The sequence below is a fragment of the Solea senegalensis genome, linkage group LG3, assembly GCF_019176455.1.
Source record: "Solea senegalensis isolate Sse05_10M linkage group LG3, IFAPA_SoseM_1, whole genome shotgun sequence".
NCBI lineage: Eukaryota > Metazoa > Chordata > Actinopteri > Pleuronectiformes > Soleidae > Solea > Solea senegalensis.
Genome location: NC_058023.1, coordinates 23298809 through 23317892, shown reverse-complemented (window position 1 = coordinate 23317892; position 19084 = coordinate 23298809). Strand labels below are relative to the sequence as shown.

General features: G+C 39.4%; 1 protein-coding gene and 1 long non-coding RNA gene across 3 annotated transcripts in view; one reads left to right on the top strand and one right to left on the bottom strand.

Annotated features, from left to right (window-relative positions):
* LOC122766347 (anoctamin-4-like) overlaps positions 1-18766 on the top strand; it is a 42618-nt gene extending 23852 nt beyond the window's left edge. The window contains exons 11-29 of the mRNA XM_044021113.1: positions 1153-1208; positions 1338-1459; positions 1586-1720; positions 3661-3757; positions 4271-4331; positions 9867-9949; positions 10621-10761; positions 12358-12522; positions 12661-12697; positions 12876-12987; positions 13632-13689; positions 14581-14678; positions 15472-15614; positions 16183-16335; positions 16428-16575; positions 16684-16803; positions 16914-17019; positions 17258-17461; positions 18152-18766. Of these exons, the coding sequence (XP_043877048.1) occupies positions 1153-1208; positions 1338-1459; positions 1586-1720; positions 3661-3757; positions 4271-4331; positions 9867-9949; positions 10621-10761; positions 12358-12522; positions 12661-12697; positions 12876-12987; positions 13632-13689; positions 14581-14678; positions 15472-15614; positions 16183-16335; positions 16428-16575; positions 16684-16803; positions 16914-17019; positions 17258-17449 (2027 nt within the window). The 3' untranslated portion in view covers positions 17450-17461; positions 18152-18766. The remainder of the gene's footprint in view (positions 1-1152; positions 1209-1337; positions 1460-1585; positions 1721-3660; positions 3758-4270; positions 4332-9866; positions 9950-10620; positions 10762-12357; positions 12523-12660; positions 12698-12875; positions 12988-13631; positions 13690-14580; positions 14679-15471; positions 15615-16182; positions 16336-16427; positions 16576-16683; positions 16804-16913; positions 17020-17257; positions 17462-18151) is intronic.
* Positions 4443-7195, bottom strand: LOC122766348. 2 transcript variants are annotated; one of them, XR_006360060.1, is made up of 5 exons: positions 7131-7195; positions 6789-6977; positions 5730-5844; positions 4904-5044; positions 4443-4747 (listed from the first exon to the last, which is right to left on the bottom strand). It is a non-coding gene; the product is annotated as an uncharacterized LOC122766348 (long non-coding RNA). The 2 variants fall into 2 exon arrangements; XR_006360059.1 differs by lacking the exon at positions 7131-7195 and having other exon boundaries at positions 6789-7102.
* Positions 18767-19084: the final 318 nt, after the last annotated feature.

Below are 19084 nucleotides of genomic sequence, written 5' to 3'. Positions count from 1 at the left end.
TGGTTTTATAAACTGTCATCTCGTAAATTTGTGAGAATAAAGTCGTGATATTATAACCTGTTGTTTTAGAAGAGGAGAGTTGTTAAAATGAGGGCTATGGAGCATTTCATGGAATTGATCCTTTTGGCACATCAGCATCACATTATCATAAGTATCAGGACTTTGAAAAGTCAATCGCTGCTTTTGTGGAGGCGGAAATAGCTAAAACAACAGGTTAGAATATTACGACTTTATTCTCGTGCATTTACAGCTTTAGTCTCATAAATTTACGACTTTATTCTCGTAGATTTACGACTTTGTTCTCGTAAATTTACGACTTTATTCTCACGACTTTAATCTCGCAAATGAAAACTTTATTGTCAAAGTCTGTGAATTTTTTTTTCCCTCAATGTGGCCCTAATACTTCGTCGTATGAACTAGTAAATTCCGCTGCAAATTTTTTTATCGTGCCAGCTTCTTGCTGCCAATTTGGATTGGGATTCGATTGAATCTTTAAAACTTTAAAACTAAAAAAAAGTATTTCAGAGAGAGAGAGAGAGACTGACTCTTGCAGCTGGTTGTGCAAGCCCCTCCCCCTCCCTGCTTCCCCCTCCCCCTTCCAAACACCTATTTTCTAACTGTCCACAACCATAGAAACTATAGCAACGTTTTAATGTAAAAAAATAAAATAAATGTCTGTGTATGTTGGAAATTGTGGGCAGGAGAAGAAGTTTTTTGTGATTATTTTCATGAACCTCTAGCCACGATATACACACTTATTCTAAAATCTGAAAACGTACAGAAAAAGTGCAAAACTTAAACCGTGACTGTTTAAAAACCGTAATAGGAAATTGAGGTGAGAAAAGTCTCAAGTCTTGTGACCGGTTTAAAGTTTCAACCACATCTCTACGTTAAAGTATGACGACACTGTGAGGCTCCAAAATGGGCTGGGTGGTGATCTTTTTTTCTTTGACCGTTTCCCATTTGTGTGTATGTGGAAATTATTTACAATTTTTTTATCATAGGCAAGTTATAGTACAGACCAGAGAACTCCGTAGAGTTCTCATTGGTTTGTATTGCTAAGCAGGCACTCTAATAAATAAATACATGATTTCACCGCTTCTCACGCTTCTATCAGACACGTTTCTCATCATTCTCTCTTTTTGGTTGCAGGGCTCAATCGTCTTTTGAGCAATAACTCATATGAAGCAGCTTTCCCTCTTCATGAGGTAATGACACCGCTCTTCATAAAAAAAACATCCATTCATTCAGTCAGTTCTGTCACTTGCAAGCACTTGCACTAAAACACACGTGACGATGCTGCACGTCCGTGTGTGTTTGTGTTTGCACTTTAACAGGGAAGCTACCACAGCAAAAACTCTATCAGGACACATGGAGCTGAGAACCATCGGCACTTGCTGTACGAGTGCTGGGCCTGGTGGGGCGTGTGGTACAAGTACCAACCACTGGACCTCATCAGGTATCGCCAAAAAAACAAAAAAAAAAATCTTAATCCTGTGAAGAGACAGCTCCTCAGGACGTACATCTGTATGAATGATTCGTAAAGAATCAATTCAAGGATGCTCAAGGTTCGCTGCTGTTTCAGGAGGTATTTTGGGGAGAAGATCGGCCTATACTTTGCCTGGCTTGGCTGGTACACAGGGATGCTGTTTCCTGCTGCTCTGGTCGGCCTCCTGGTGTTTGTGTACGGCATTTTCACTTTGGACCACTGCCAGGTCAGGTAAACACTCTTTCCTGATAAATGTATGTGAAATGCTAGAAAAAGTACGTCCAGTTTCTCACTCTGACTTGAATGTGTATTTTTGAGCTACTACTACTAGTCTGCTGCTCACATAGAGACATAACATCCATGGTGGAGGTAACATGTTGGAAAGAAGAGGCTTTAAAGCTAAAGTAGGCAACATATATTCACTTATTAGAGTAGAATGAATTGTGAAGAATATTTAATTGTGATTTTTCTGGCAGATACTGTGATTTCAATTTGAGGTGGAAAATTATTTAAAGTTTCTGTTCCATATCCACTGTGTTAAAAATGGTTGAAAAGTTAGATATGAATTGCATTCAACGTATATGAATATAAATATGTTTATAGAACATAGAACAATCAAATATTAAGTCACATAAATTGTGACTGAACTTAAATATAAATACAAATCCCCAGAACTAAATAATGGGAAAAAATAGTCCAAGTTTCCCCTGAGTTGAGAAATATCTTCATTCTTTTTTTTTGTTAGGTGCACACCAGTGACACTTGGTACTGTTAGCATAACTGTTAGCAAAGATGGCGGACACTGTTTACGTTCTGGGAATGAGGTCCGTCCCTCTACGAGTGGGTCTAAAAAGTGCGGCATTTAACAAAGAAAAGAGTGGAGATATTTCTCGACTCTGGGAAACTGAGGTTGGGAAGCACCATTTTTCAAAAACACTACCCCTATTCTAGTAATACAAAGCTAAATGCAAATCAGTGGAGTATTCCTTTAAAAGATGAACAGGTCACATAGCCCCAATCCCAAATTATAACAACCCAGGGACAAGACTATCCATCCTAGAGCAGCTTTAAATGTGCTTCATATTGTTGTCTGTGCTTTAAACACACTCAATAGCAAATAGAAGTCACACACTCAGTTACAACAACTGTTTGTGGGCACAAAACTAATTCTGTATTACAGATAAGGCAGTGGAGCGTGAAATTGTCCCGTGTAACCTGGTATTGGACGTTTGTTAAGATGAATACATTTGACCAGGTTTCTCTGGTTAAACGGAATGTGAATGTGCTCCATCATCAGTTTGTGAAACAATGCAGTGCTGTGGAATAAGAGGAGCATCATCATTTTATCAATCACTCACACACACACACACACTCTCTCTAAATGTCCTTGCATTTTACTTAAAGGAATACTTCACCAATTTGCATTTAGCTTTGTATTACTAGAATAGTTGTAGTATTTTTGAAAAATGGTGCTTCACAACCACAGTTTCCCCTGAGTTGAGAAATATTTTTGGTACGTGTCCACCAGTGACACTTGGACTGAGGCTTCCACACTTTTTAGACCCACTCGTAGGGGGACGGACCTCATTCCCAGAATGTAAACAGTGTCCGCCATCTTTGCTAACAGTTACGCTAACAGGACCAAGTGTCACTGCTGGGCACGTAACAAAGAAAAGAATGAAGATATTTCTCAACTCAGGGGAAACTGAGGTTGGGAAGCACCAAATTCCAACCCTTATCCTAACCTAACCTTCTTATATGATAAGTAACATTTCTGCATTAAACTTTCTAAAACAAGAATAGTGTTGTATATTTTGTTATGTTACATATACATGTTTTGTTTTAATGACGTCATCCACTTCATGAAAGGAAGGAAATATTCTGTATTACTACTGTTCTGCTGCTGAAGCTCTCCCCATAAAGCACAAACACATCAAACATGACAAGATGACAATTCCCATGATGCCACGCTGCTTCCCGACGTCAACAAACAAGGTTTTTTTATTATCGTTTTGATTGACAGACTGTCAAAACCACGCTTTAACTCCCTAAAATCCCCGTTAAGCTGTGAGGGCTATCCCAAACTACATTTCTTAATACAGTAGAAAATAGTGTGACAAACACAGGCTTACTGGGATGTGATGAACTGAACGCTGTGTCTTTCTCTCCAGTAAAGAAATCTGCCAGGCCACTGACGTCATCATGTGTCCCATCTGTGACCAGTACTGTCCCTACCTGAGACTGTCTGACAGCTGCATCTACGCCAAGGTAGTGTCGCCACAGTGAGTGGGACAAAATGTTCCTGACAGATGTGATGCATGTTGTTATTGTTGTGTTGTTCTAATAGCAGACTTTCCTGTAAAATGAGTTAACACAATTGTGAGGGGAAGTTCATGAAATCGCACACAGTTATGTGTTACATGTCTCGTCTTAGACGCTACACTCCTGATAACTTGAAGGCCGGCACCCAGAGGAAGATAAAGGGTGTGTTCCGTGTCACTGAGGAATCTGACACACTCAGACCAGAGATAAAGAAAAAACAAAGAGGTTTATCCTAGAGAAAGCACATGTCATCCCGACATTAAGCTTCATTCACTAAATGAATCCAACCTAAGTCACTGCAGACTCCAGAGACGTCTTCACTGTTTTCTAAAACCCTGTCTGTATAACAAAAAAAAACAAAACAATTAATGGTAGTCTATTTATCTCTATAGAAATTCATTGTGAACTGTGTGAAATAGTGATTCAATCTAGTTTTTTTGTTGTTGTTTTTTTGTTTAGGTCACACATCTTTTTGATAACGGGGCAACTGTTTTCTTTGCCGTCTTCATGGCTGTTTGGGGTGAGTCGACATGATCTTTCCAGCAACTACATGCTCCATTCTGTCAACCATAACGCCTACATATTGAGCTTAAGGGGGCCATGTTGGCTGATAAATCACACTTTGCATCAGTTACATTACTGGTTAATCCTGTGATTCATCTATTTATCATTTGGTATTCACATTCACAAGGCTGCAACAAACAAACATCATTGGTCCTCTCCCAAACAGTGCATTACATGTACAGTAGATTACACGTGAAGGCAGTCATTCCTTTACTCAGCCCTGAACAAGGTCCCAGGGTATGGACGGTACCAACTGTGAGTTTGTGAAGGGTTCGTATTCATCATCATCTACAAACACTGAATGTGATGTCAAATGTGACGGCATCCCACCATCAAATAGCTGATGTGTGTCTGTATAGATGGCTGACAAAGCTAGAGGGAAAAAAGAGGGAGAAATTAACCTCAAATCTCTGTGCTGAAGAAAATGGGAAACGTTCCCTCATTACAATTAACTTATATATAGATCTATCATTAACTCACTTATATGCAGTAAAAAACATCAATGTTCACAACAGACTCAGTGCTCACCAATAGTTTGCTTTTCAGTGTCTTGATGCTCGAGAGCGTTTTCTACTTTGTTGCCGATTCTCCAACATCTCAGCAGGACGAACAGAAGTAAACACAGCTGGAGGGCAAAGGTCAACACACCCAGCAGGATTATGGTGTTAACTGTTGAAGGTGAAGGAGGAACAGAGGCTATGAGATGAAATCTGAATCATATATCATACATATCAATCCAAACTGCCACAGTCATTGCTTTCATGGACAGGCAGTGGTCCAGCTCTCATACATTGCAGCATAGAGTGAAAAGCCTGCGCCCTGTTGCATTAGAGTGTATTAATAATTCAGATGCTCAGACATATTCAGACATTGTCCTGTTGCCAGTGGAAATACTATCTGTTGCACACCCTTATTAAAGATTTATGGTGATTACAGAGGAAACAACAGTGTGACAGGCTTTTGGTCGAGAAAAGTTAAGAATGCAAAACAGAAACCTTTGAAAAAAGAAGTTAGTTTTAAAGGTTTCACCGTAACAGTGTAAACATTCATAAATGTCACCGGAGAATCAGCCTGATCATGTAAACAAAGACAAAATCATGTCTGCTGGACAGTATGTGTATTACTTTACAACCAAGATTTACTCTGACACGGTGGCATCTACGGTGATACTACGGGATCTCACAAGAGCAGGGATGAAGAGATTAATGTAGGCAGAGCTGGATTAATGCACAATGTAAAACTACTCTTTTTGGGGGGGTGTAGTTACTTCTTAATTAGGCTCACTATTTTTCCTGTAATTTTGAGTACATTTACTCATCAAAACATTTTCATTAGATGACATTCATTTGAGTACCAGATAATGACTGCTGTTGCTGTGATATTGACTCCCAGTTGGTGACCTCTTGCTGGGTGAAGCCCCGAGTCAAGTTCTGGCTCTGGAGGAATCCCATTGGTCAGATGTTTCGTCCCTGCAGGAGAGTCATGGTTTTAACCACATAGCTGCATCAGCGTATTTTTTACGTTACATCATATTATATTAAGGTTAAAGCGGTTTGCTGCGGTATCAAAAGCGTCAATTCTTTCTCAAGTTTTGTTTAAAGTTTAGAATGATTATCTCAGCCATGAGGCCCTTACACGTTGAGTGAAACAAGTTAAAGGAGAGGACATGAATCCACGGATTAAACCTGCAACCTCTAAGCAAACAGCCAACAACAAATGCTGATGAACACAAGAATCTAACATCATGGGCAGAGCAAACAAAATGCAAGTACTGAAACTGATATAACATATAACTGATATAAATATAACATTTCATTTGAATTCACAAGATTTGAAACAGTGTAACATGATTTGTATGACGTGTCCTTCATCTGAAAACAGACACAAGCAATACTAAAAATATGATGTGTGATGACAGAAATGATCTTTTTGGTGTTATTTGCAATAAAAGTAGCAACAATTCAATTCAAAGTACATTGATAGTGTTGGGGAAACTAAATATGTAAGATTTCAATTACATTGTTACCTTAGTGTAGTTTAAAATAAGATTAATAGTGTCTCACTGTAGCCAGTACAACAGCTTGGGGAATTTAAGGTTATACTACTAATATCACCTTAACTGAATGTCTTCATAAACTTACAACGCTTCAGTCAGTTACAGGACATTATACTGTCACTGTCAAGTTTTCAGTTCTTAAAACTAACAACATAATCGACTTGCCTGTTAATTAAAGCGCACACACAGCGGAGTGAGCACAGTAGAGAGCAGCAGAAAGCGAAGTATACACGATGAATGTGAAACTGTGGCTGTGGACTAACGTTGTTTTCACAGCTGCACGGACCTGCATGAGCCTGCGCTAAAACCTGCAAGAACATTGTTCTTTTCAATCTAAAAACCCATGAATGTACTGACCTTAAAGTGTCTCTGTTACGGAATTCACTCTTGCTGCTGCCGTCAAAGTGATTCTGCTTCAAGAGAATCAGCTTAAATCCCTTCATTAAGTTTCCTCAGAAGTGTGCTCCCCTGCTGGCTGCACACGGGAAGCAGTGGCTCTCAGACATTCACAAAAACATCTTCCCCTGCTGCATGTTCAACATGGTCCTGGGCATAATAAAATAAGGCAACGTGGTTGGAAATAGGGTGAAAATAAAAGCCTTGGATCAGACCAAAGTCCCTGCACATGCACTGCTGAGCTGAGGCATGTAAACAGGCAATAAGTAAGCTATCCATAGGACTTTGTTCGGCATTACTTACTTTCGTGAATGTCTCTGGAAGCAATCTCTCGCTATGGTAATGAGAGAGAGAATCTCATTATGCTCTGTGAACACACAAGTAGAAAACACAGCGGTGTTACTTTGCCCTGAGATAAATTAAACACGGTTTGATTATCTTGGCTTCAAACCAGCCGATAGCACTGGTAGTTACTGTCGTTTGTGACCTGTGGTGAAAGTGAAGTCCTCTCATCCACAGTTTTAGACAAACCAGCATCTATTTGTTGATTCATAGCCTCCACCACATTATTAACATTCACAGCCATATGATTTATTTTTGAATGGTTAAAAACTTATACCAGCTTTGATTCATTCATTCATTCAGTCGCTCTCTTACACACTCAAAACAAGCGTTTTACACATTTTGAGATGTATGCATCGGAACGGGCAGACCAAATCCAGTGAGTTCTAACAGAGATATGATTTCCTACAGTTTTGCCAAAATGCGATCATTTTTCTGTGATGTTATCGATACGTACTGTAGATTCTCACAAAAATGTAATGGGAAAGAAACATTCCGATTGATCAGTCAAAAACTGGAGACAGGAGGTTGCTAACAAAAGGACAAACTTACAGATAAACCCATGCTGATGAAAAGGACATGGGAGAGCCTCTTATACTGAAATAGTAACTGATTGACTAATGTAAATGTAGCTCAGTAGGATTTGCCCCTGCCTCCCTTGGACCCCAAGCAAAAAAAGGGGCCCTCCTACCTTCACTGGCTCTCGGTATATTACAGGATCAATTTCAAAATACTTTTGTTTGCATTTAAATGTCTACATGGCCTTGCTCCACGCTACCTCTCTGACTTGCTTCAGTGCTATGCTCCATCGTGGTCTCTCAGATCTGCTGATCAGCTGCTTCTGACTTGGATAAGTAATCCATTTTCAACACGTACCACAATCCTCCCTCCTTTAAAAATAAAAATAAAAACCTATCGACCCTGTTACCTGATTGTTGTTCGGTGCTGACCTGAGGGTTACAAACTCTAGCTCTGTAACAAGCTGTCTTGGGAGTGGCTTTTATTTTACTGTGAAACTTTCCTTCTACATGTTTACATTGGGATAAAAGTGCCGGGAGCTAAAACTAAAATAAAAGCATACACTCCTGTGGCCCTTAACATGACTATTAGCATTTATTGTTTATCTTTATAACATCCACACACTACATTCCACTATTTCACGTGGACATCAGGCTCATGGTGACACACTGTCCTCTGGCACTGTAATGCTCAGAACTAGCCTAGGTCTTAAGATCACTGACGTCTCCTCAGGACACATTTTTACTTGGTTTGTTTACTTGGTTAGTTCTATGTGCAGTTAGGTTGGTTGTAAATTCATGGTTCCAAAAGCTACAACAAAATTGGACCCATTCAGTGTAAAGACGGCAATCTAATGATCTTACTAAAACAATTTACCTAAGTACAAAGATTAAAAAAAGAGAATTTCTAATAAACAGACCAGAATAAAATATAAAATATATATGTTAGTATATAAAAAGTGCTTCCATCATGCTTATAGATGCTTCACTGTTTTACAGGTACAATATTGCACAAGTTTGTGAAAAAGAAGCATACCCTCCAGTGTTCATATATTACTGCAGCAGCCCTTGGACGTGTGCTGTTTTTCAGGCTGTTTGTTTTGGCTTGCTGTCCTGTGGGACCTGTACAGCTCCTCTAAGGACAGGAGAGCACAGCCGATGATCTTCTGTGCCGTGTTGTTGACCCTCTGGAGAGGGCGCTGTCTTTTCCTGAGCAGTGCAGCTGGTGCGAACCACACTGGGATGCAGGAGAGAAGGAACGCCAGCAGCTCCTCGGTTTAGGGCGTTGTTTTTCAGGACCCTCAGGAGGTTGAGTCACTGTATGTCCTTCTGTTCCACATGGGTCCACTGTCCATCTGTTATCCCTGTATGCAAACAGGTGGTGGTCGATTATGGGTGGAAGTCCTTGGATGATGTGACTTCTGACCAGTTTCTCCAAACATGTCTTGATTCATGATTTGATAGCACGGAGACTCGTTCATGGTCCTGAAATGTCTCGTCTCATGTCTTGGTCATGACTTGGTCTCAGTTCGTGTGAACTATTCACCCCGACTTCACACAGACACGTCTCTCTGGAATCCCATTAATGGAACTCCACTGTAGTGATGAAGAAACTTCCCTGTGTGTCTTTCTCCTCAATGTTTTGGATTGATGACCTGCAACTCTCCTGTTTTAGGATACTCCTAGCGATTGTATTGATCTTGTCTCAAGCAACAGTGGCCAGTTTGGTTTTTTGCAAGGATCATTTAACACAATGCAGAACAGAGAATTGAATTTCATTAGGACTAAGCAGTCCTGCGATCACTACTCAGCTCAGCGAGTGAGCAAGAAGTCTTTCAATTTAAAGGTTGTGGGTTTGTTTCCTAGCTTTGCTAAAGATAAGTGATAAAACTAGTTGCTGTATAACTGTAGTGTAAAGGCCCTGTTGCGCAAAATATTTTTTCTGCTTGGTGAGCGGGGCTTATACTCCACCTACTGGTGGGGCGGAGGCTCAGTTCACGCATGCGCACCCAACGCTCTTTTTGCGCACGGTTCCAAAATCTGGCCTGCGTTGCACGGTGTGGGCGTAAGTATACCTGGGCCTTAAACCAGCTTTGAGTGGTCACGACTAGAAAAGCACCATATAAATACAGACCATTTACATGCAAACACCTGATACTGTTTGATGGATGTTTTTCAGCAACGGTCTTCCTGGAGTTCTGGAAAAGACGCAGGGCTGTGCTCGCATACGACTGGGACCTGATCGACTGGGAGGAAGACGAGGTAAACGATAGTCCGTGTGATCCTTTTCAATTTGGAATTTCAGTACCTATAGACATGTATCAATACATTTTTAGGACATTTTGAGGTATTTATATATATATATATATACAGAGGTTTTTCTATGCAGCTTCATTTGCCAAGGTATTACTCTTTTTATCTTTGACGTCCCCCAGAAAGATCTTCAACTCAAATGATGTATTTCTACCTTCACAGCAGCTCTACCCTTGAGACATACAATACTCCTCATATCTTTGTTAAGACTGTGTCAGTCTAGTACATGTATAAATGTTTGATTGTTGCTGGCACCAGGAGTCTGTTATGACTTAGTGGAAATGTACCATTTTATCTCTTTTACAGTGACAAACTCATTGTTTGTCACTGTAAATGACAAATTATTAACATCATTTCTGTTCATGAAGACCAAACAGATGTAGAATAACAAAGAATAAAAATGATCACACTGCAGCTTTAACTTTCATGTCACAAAGTTCACTGACCTTGAACACACGTATCTCCATTGTGTTTGTTATTATGGGAAAGGACAGGTCTCACTAGCATCTATTTATCACATTCAACGGTTGTAGTCAAGCATCACTCAGATTCATTTGTGTTAGGGAGGAAACACAAGTAGAGTTGATTTTGCTGCCACAGTCTTGTCCGTTGTTTTACAGGATGAAATACGTCCTCAGTTTGAAGCCAAATACTCAAAGAAAGAGAGGATGAACCCCATATCTGGAAAACCTGAGCCTTATCAAGCATTCACTGATAAATACAGTCGCCTTGTTGTCTCAACATCCGGGATCTTCTTCATGGTTAGTTTGAAGTGTCAACTAGCTAGACCCTCACCTTTGCATGTATCTTCCCTACAGGCTTATACAAACACTTAACCGTGTGGAATATTTTCATTTTGTTTGCACATGAGCCAGTTAAAACAAATTTTGTATAAACATGCTCTCTGAATATGGTAATTGCTAAAGGGTTCCATAATATTTTTGCAAGTTTAGTAAATTATGTTCATGTAGAGCAGGGGTCACCAACCTTTTTGAGACCGAGAGCTACCTGAAGGGTAGAGAATAATATGGAGGGCTACCATATTCATTTTTATTATTTTGTGCAATTTACCATTTAAATGATGAATATTATGCATTCAATTGCATACACATTAATTCCAGTGCTTACTCCTAATGATTATCACAGTTTGTATAAACAATATCAAGGACATTTTACTCCTTGCCCACGGGCACCTCGTTGGCTGCTCGCGGGCTACCAGGTGCCCGAGGGCACCACGTTGGTGACCACTGATGTAGAGGATTTTTATCTCCATGCTCTTCTATAGGACAATTCCTTGAATTCATGAAGTGCACCATTGATTTAGATCAGTCTTATTTAAATTAATTGTCAAATGCAAATTTATGTTTGGCCAATATTGACCAATTTCATCCAAACTGCATATTATATGTAAACCTTCTTTCCAAGATAAAAACTTAAATGTTTTCATATATTTGTATTTAACCTTTATTTATACAGGTAATCTCCTGAGACCAGAGTCTCATTCACAAGAAAGACCAGTTTAACAACATTTACTAAACAAACTAGATCAACTCTCCTGCTTCCTTAATATCCCACAGCCAGGGGGAGCGGTGTCATTCTGGACCGAGCGGGTCAATCTGACCCACACAAGGTAGCAGGAGGGCTAAACTAAATTATACAACACATTCAAGTTAAATTGTCACGTAAACGTAGATAAACATACTAAAAGCTATGAACATGTATTCAAATTTTTATATTTTTGTTTATTTTTTAAATTTGTTTTGTTTTCATTAGCATTTAGTACAAAACTAAGATGGGACAGGTCTGAATGAATGTGTCAAATGCCAAATGTGAAATTTGAAAGTCCAAAGCAAAAGTGTTTGTGTGACAGTTGTGTTATTAGCATAAATATGAAAAGATGCATCAGTAATATTCTGACCAACATTATAAACATTGATCAAAAAAGAGTGGGCCCTACAACTGAGCCTTGTTGCACACCTTAGCTAATTTTGAGGCAGCACTGAGGTGCACACATTGAATTTATCAATTATTTATCAATGCATTTTTTTGTAAAAATGTCACAAATTCATTTTATAAAATAATTTCTAGGTCTGTCTTTGTACTTGTATCTGATTATTGTGTTTACTTGTTACAATTATATTTATCCGTCCCCACTGTTGTGGATTACTGTTTAAACAAATAATGTACTACTGTTAAAAAAAGAGGACATGAGGACAATAAATTAAGGATATGACATTTATTTTCTGGCTATTTAAATTCATGTTTGTAATTTGATATTATATTGTCAGTGCAATGTAAATTTGTCATTTACTATAACTTGTTGTATCAATACTCTTTGCATGACTCTGATGTCACAGATTCTGGTGGTGATTGCTGCTGTGTTTGGCATTGTCATTTACCGCGTCATCACTGTCAGCACCTTTGCCGCCTTTGGCTGGGCTCTTATCAGGAACAACTCTCAGGTGGCAACCACGGGCACGGCAGTCTGCATCAACTTCTGCATCATCATGCTCCTCAACGTGGTGAGTTTCTGGCTGTTATGGTACAGAGATCAACGGTCAATCAGTTATTAACTGAATAACAGTAACGCAATCACTGTAAGTGACAGAATGTGCAACTTCCTCCCTCGAAACTAAGCTTAAACCTGTATTTTTCTCTAGCTCTATGAAAAAGTTGCTCTTCTTCTCACTAACTTAGGTAAGTTGACTTCACCATTAGATAGATTATCCGATTACCTTACTCTGGTGTTGGTTCAGTTTTAATGACATCTATGCATATTTTTTTAACCCATACAACTGATTAGAATATACATACAGTATATACACTTTTTAATTGATCCATTGTCTCACTATTCCGTTTCTCTGTGTATCCACAGAGCAGCCAAGGACAGAGTCAGAGTGGGAGAACAGCTTCACTCTCAAGATGTTCCTTTTTCAGTTTGTCAACCTCAACAGTTCAACATTCTACATTGCTTTCTTTTTAGGAAGGTAAGAAAGACAACAATGAAGTAAGACAGGTGCCACTGCAGGAATGGATTAATTTAATTAAAGAAAATAAGATTATCAAAAGGGTAATGACTAACTAAAATACAGGCTGTTGTCTGAGTAAATATTCAAAAAGAAATAAGCTCACGGTTTAAATATTCAAGCTTTCTTAAGGAAATGATGTGACAAGTAAAGAGTGTGCCCTCTTAAGTACACAAAGAAATTGGAGATCAAACATAATATAGCAGTCAGACACACCCAACACAAGACTGCACAGTATGAAGGTTCTAACATATTCACCCAAATCTAAGGCAGGTATTCAACTTCAACTTTACTTCGTCCCCAAGGGGAGCTTTGTGGTGCAGGATGTTTTCACACATAAACACATGAAACTAAATAAAATCGATCTCTTTTTCAGTCATTTTGAGATCCCCCAATTTACTGCATTTAAAAAAAACAAACAAAAAAAACCAACTCACACTTATCAATGTGTCTGAATGTAAATGTGTGAGTATATGGTGTGGGTGGGGATGGGTTTTTTTTTTAAGTAAAGCACTTTGTCCTGCATTTCATATGTATGAAAAGTGCTGTACAAATAAAGATTGTTTGATTAATTGATCGATTATTATTATTTTCTTGGTTGACAGATTTACGGGTCGGCCTGGTGCATATCTACGGCTCATCAACCGCTGGAAACTGGAAGAGGTGAGTAATGTATTCTCGTGGGGCAGCAAATCATTATGGATCTAAGTATTTCTAAATAAGACATTAGGGCTATTATGCCCAACTATGAGGCATTTAAACACCATCAGCAATAAGTGATTCTGCCTGCTGTGCTTATAGGTGTATGCTGGAAAATATACACTGAAATAATGTGAGGGAATTAAGGGCCTGAGCTGGCGCTTTTAGATGCTGAGCTAATGGGCTCCCACTTGTTCCCCTGGCTGCAGAATTGGAAAAAAAAAAAAATCTCTGTACTGTGACATGTAATGAACAGTGTAGCCTAAGTCAGCCTTTCGTAGTTATGCCAAGTCATGATGATTTTGCTTGGAGGGAGTAGTGCCTTTGGTGCAGAAATCTTTCAAAAGAATTGCCTGCACACTGACATTTCAAAGTTGACAAGGTTCTTTAGACGTTAAACAACAACAACGTTATCATTTCTATTGTAAAAAGTGTAAGTATTATTAACACAGCATGATAAAAGAAAACACGCCAAACCTTATGCTGATTAAATACACAACCACACCATAAAATCATATGAATTTGTCGGTTTCCTTCCAGTAATGAATGTAACTAATTATAATATTAACAGGAAAGACTTTGGTCATTCTAAATGTATATAAGGTGTACTATAGTAAATACAAAGAAGTACGTATGGCAAAAGTGTGTCTACTCATGGTGGTTAGATGGAATTCTTCCTCTACAACCTATATAATGCAGTGACAATGTGTGTTTTCCAGTGAGTGATACGGACAAAACCTAACACGAGGATGATGCAGAGTGCCTCCATTTTTGCAGACATTTTGGGAATGCCATTGTAAGCCAGTGCTACTGATCATGTTGCCCCGGTTTCTCTCTGTCTTCTTATATCTGCAGTGCCACCCCAGTGGCTGTCTCATTGACCTCTGTATGCAGATGGGGATAATCATGGTGCTAAAACAGACCTGGAACAACTTTATGGAGCTCGGCTACCCGTGAGTTTCGTCTGTTTGTCGTCATTCTTACTAAATTGGTATGTATCTACAGTAAGATGTCATATAGATTTACTGTGTCCTTGGGGAAAAAAGGTGGAAATGGAGGTGGAAATGCACTATATGGACAAAAGTTCATCAACAGGGACTATAATGACATAGGGTTAGGATTCAAATACATATGCAGTTCTTTAATATGGAGTTTCCTCAAGATTTTGAAGGGTTTCTATGTGAGTTTGTGCCCATCCATTCTGTAGAGCATTTATGAGGTCAGCACTGATGTTGGACGAGAAGACCTGGCTCACAATCTCTGTTCCAGTTCATCCCAAAGGTTAACCGTATCTTTATAGTCCTTGCTTTGTGCACTGGGGCACAGTCATGGTGGAATAGAAAAGGACCTTCCTCAAACTGATGCCACAAAGTTGGAAGCATAGCATTGTCCGAAATGAGTTAAGATTTTCCTGCATTGAAGATGAAGCCTCGCCCAAATCCTGATTGAAACAACTGAATTTAATACTTAACAGGTGTGGCCAAATACTTTTGTCTATATAGTATATCTCATCATTCTGGGATGCAGTAAGTGCTGAAAGCTTTCATTAATTCAGTGAAGCTGCGGCAATGTTGGTCATCTCAGCAGGCCCCAGGTTCCGGCGAGACCATAGTGGAAAAGGGCCATTAGTAATGACAGATGCAACAGACACAACCCTACAAACACCTAGGTTTTCATGTGTTTTTATACTGTCTTTTATACTACTATACACATTTGAACATGTACATTGTTCATTTGTTATTTTAGACTGATCCAAAACTGGTGGACACGGCGGAGGCTGAGGCGAGAGCATGGGCCAAACGCTAAGGCCAGCTTCCCTCAGTGGGAGAGGGATTACAACCTGCAGCCAATGAATGCCTATGGACTCTTCGATGAATATTTGGAGATGAGTATGTGGAATCTTAATCTCAATCCATGCAATTTTCTCTCATGGTCAGTACTGGGGGAAAAAAACTGCCAATATTAATGTCACATCCTCTGATATCACATCTTTATTTTAAGGTAATCCCAAATGCTCTCGACAATTTAATCTTCTACAGCACAGTTTTACATGTTTTCATTTGCAATACAGGAGCTGTAGTCCTTGTTACGCAACTGTTTTTTTTTTGTGGATTGAAATTGGGCAGAAAGGATTTTTTGTCCCTGGTCGCCATTGTTTATCAATATTGCAATATATATACATATATATATCTATATTACTGCTCACAAAGTGTTCATGTTTTCAGTGTCATTAATCTGTGACATACATTAAAATGTATGTCTATAGGCAAGATTACAAGAAAAACTAATCTATACAGTCTATAATCTATAAAGCTAATCGATACCCTCAGGATTTAACTGAAGCTAATAGTGGAGTTAATCTTAGATTTACTCCCTGCAAAAAAGAGTCAAAATAAGCGCTTATGTGACGTGACACACTGAAAGTGTGATCTAAAGCGTCCTTGTGCTGTGTTTCAGTTTTACAGTTCGGCTTCACGACCATCTTTGTGGCCGCGTTCCCTCTGGCCCCTCTCTTAGCGCTGCTCAACAACATCATTGAGATCCGTTTAGACGCCTACAAGTTTGTCACACAGTGGCGGAGGCCTCTGCCATCACAAGCCAAAGACATAGGTAATGAAATACAGTGCACTTATCTCAATTTTCTCAAGCCACAGACGATTGGCTTCCTGTGTAAAAAGTGAACACGTGCTTATTTATGGCAGGGATCTGGTATGGCATTCTGGAAGGCATTGGCATCCTCTCAGTCATCACCAATGCTTTTGTCATCGCCGTCACCTCAGACTTCATCCCTCGCCTTGTTTACGCCTACAAATATGGACCTTGTGCTGGTCAGGGCCGAGCAGGGCAAGGGTGAGAAACAATCGAACAATGAATTTCTTTCGTTTTGTGATACTGATCATGCTGATTTCAATACTATAAAGTGTTTGATTGAATTATGTATTGGCATGTGATCCTCAGGTGTATGATGGGTTATGTCAACGCCAGTCTCTCAGTGTTCCGAGTGTCCGACTTTGAGAAGCGATCGCAGCCCAGGACTAATGGCTCTGAGCTCTTTGGAGAAGCTGTCACATACTGCAGGTTGCACATTACTGAGCACACATTGCATGTTCTATGTTCGTTTGCTCAGACTTTGTTTAACAGGACAAGTAACACATTTCCTCTTTGACCTATGTGTTGTGATCCATCAGGTATCGAGACTATAGGGAGCCTCCAGACTCTGCTGAGCCCTACTCATACACTCTACAGTTCTGGCATGTCCTGGCAGCAAGACTCGCCTTTATTATTGTCTTTGAGGTGAGTGTTTGTCAGTCTTTGATGAATGACTCCACACAGTAGACTCGCTTCTGAACTGGATTCCGATAAAATGTGGGTTCAGTTTCAGTTCACTCACCGATCTCATTAACATTTCAGCAAAGACATGTCACAATAAGCCACTGTGCATCACCTGCACCCACAAACAGCCGAGAGACACAATTAGTGATGAGCTGAACACAGAAGATGTTTGTTCTAATGTTTCTGTTTTTTTTTGCAGCACATGGTGTTTGCCATCAAGACCCTAATTGCGTACCTAATCCCAGACCTTCCCAAGGACCTGAGGGACCGCATGCGCAGGGAGAAATACCTGATCCAGGAGATGATGTATGAGGCAGAGCTGGAGAGACTGCAGAAAGAGAAGAACGCAAAAAAGAAGAAAGTCAGGGCCCACAACAAGGAATGGCCCTGAACACATCAACTGGTAAGACCAGACATTTTTCATCAACCAAAAAAATGTTATATGTAAGGGTAAAATCTGCCCCTCCAGTACAAAGATCATCCAGTCATAAGGTTTGGATTTCTCCACATGTAAAAAGAGTTGCTCATGGAAACAGTTTTGGCCCTTCCAAATGTTACTAGGTTAGAAAACTAAGATGCTAGTGTTATCCGTTAGCCAAAAGGGTGGCATGCAACACTTTTTAGAGCATTCAAACAAACAGTATGCTGTATTTTACAATATATGTTATGATCTTCAAGTATATAGTACAGTATATCAACAATGGTCTTTGTTTTGTTTTTTTTTTTTTGGGGGGGTTGACCTGGGGAGATGTAGCATTAGCCACTATTAGCTCATAACTCCTTTATAAAACATCAGAAGGACAAGCTTAGTGTTTTCAACCAGTTAACTAGCTGTGGTGAATAACATCTTATAGCAACAGTTGTCATCACTGTCGTCGGAAACAACAGTCACTTGGTACAACCGGCTTTTTCTCAACCCCGGTCTAAAATGAGAGACTTGTTGCTGCAGTATCCAAGTGAATGCTAAAACTTTCGGAAACCTAATTTCTCGTCGCTTTAGTCAATCTGTAACTCTTTGACGAGAGAAAGTAAACTAAAATTCTAACTAAAATAAGACCAAATTTACTCACCATGTAGTTTGTCTTATTTCCAGGTTGTCAGCTGTCAGTTTGGTTTTATAAGGCACAATCCAGGAAAGTGAAGGCTGCTGGGTTTCCTGCATGATGATACTGGACCCTCACTCTTCCCCTCTTTCCTCCGGTCATGTCAGACCAACGCCTCCAAGTGGACAGCAGCAGGATGGCAGAGATCCTTCACTTTCAGCCTCCTGACTCAGAACCATGCTGTGTCCTCTGGAACAGTCAGAAACAAGATTTACTACTCTTTGTTCTCTGGACAGTTTCATCTCCTTTGGATTGTCAACAGCTTGTGTCTTCAGACCCTGAATGACAGTTTCAAACAAAACTTTTGCAGATTTATTGTTTGACGTAGGAGAATACAACTCTGCTGAGCTTACTGAATGACAAACCTTGTTTACATTTTCTCCTGGTTTGAGGAGTTCACGTTTTGCTTTATTGTAAATGAAGCTGTTTGAATGAATGTTAGGCCCTCTGCTCTGCTATAGTGTAGTAGAAGACAAATTAAGTCATTTAAAAAAATCTATTCTATCTGAGCCCAGATTTTGCTGACATTGAAAATGCTTTCCATGTGAATTAAGATTGATAAATGCAGTAATAAAGATATTTAATGTAAATAGATTTTAACTTAATTTGAATGCATGTGTGTGTTTTTTATGGGGGGCTGGGGGTTAGTGGTTATGCTGTGGTTATCCTTAGAACACAGAGCATTCAGCTGCTTTTTTCCATTACTATGTAAATACAGAGGCTATAAGAATGTGCAACATAGAGTGTCTTATATCCTTTTTTTCCAGCACAACCTAGGCAATCTGATGAAAATAAAAATAATTTTCACCAACTACATAAACACACCTGAGCAAAAAGTACTCAAAATATTTAAAATTGGATTGAAATTGTGAAATCTGGAAACACGTCAGAGTTCAAAGTTCACATGGCTCGTTTTTGTGAAC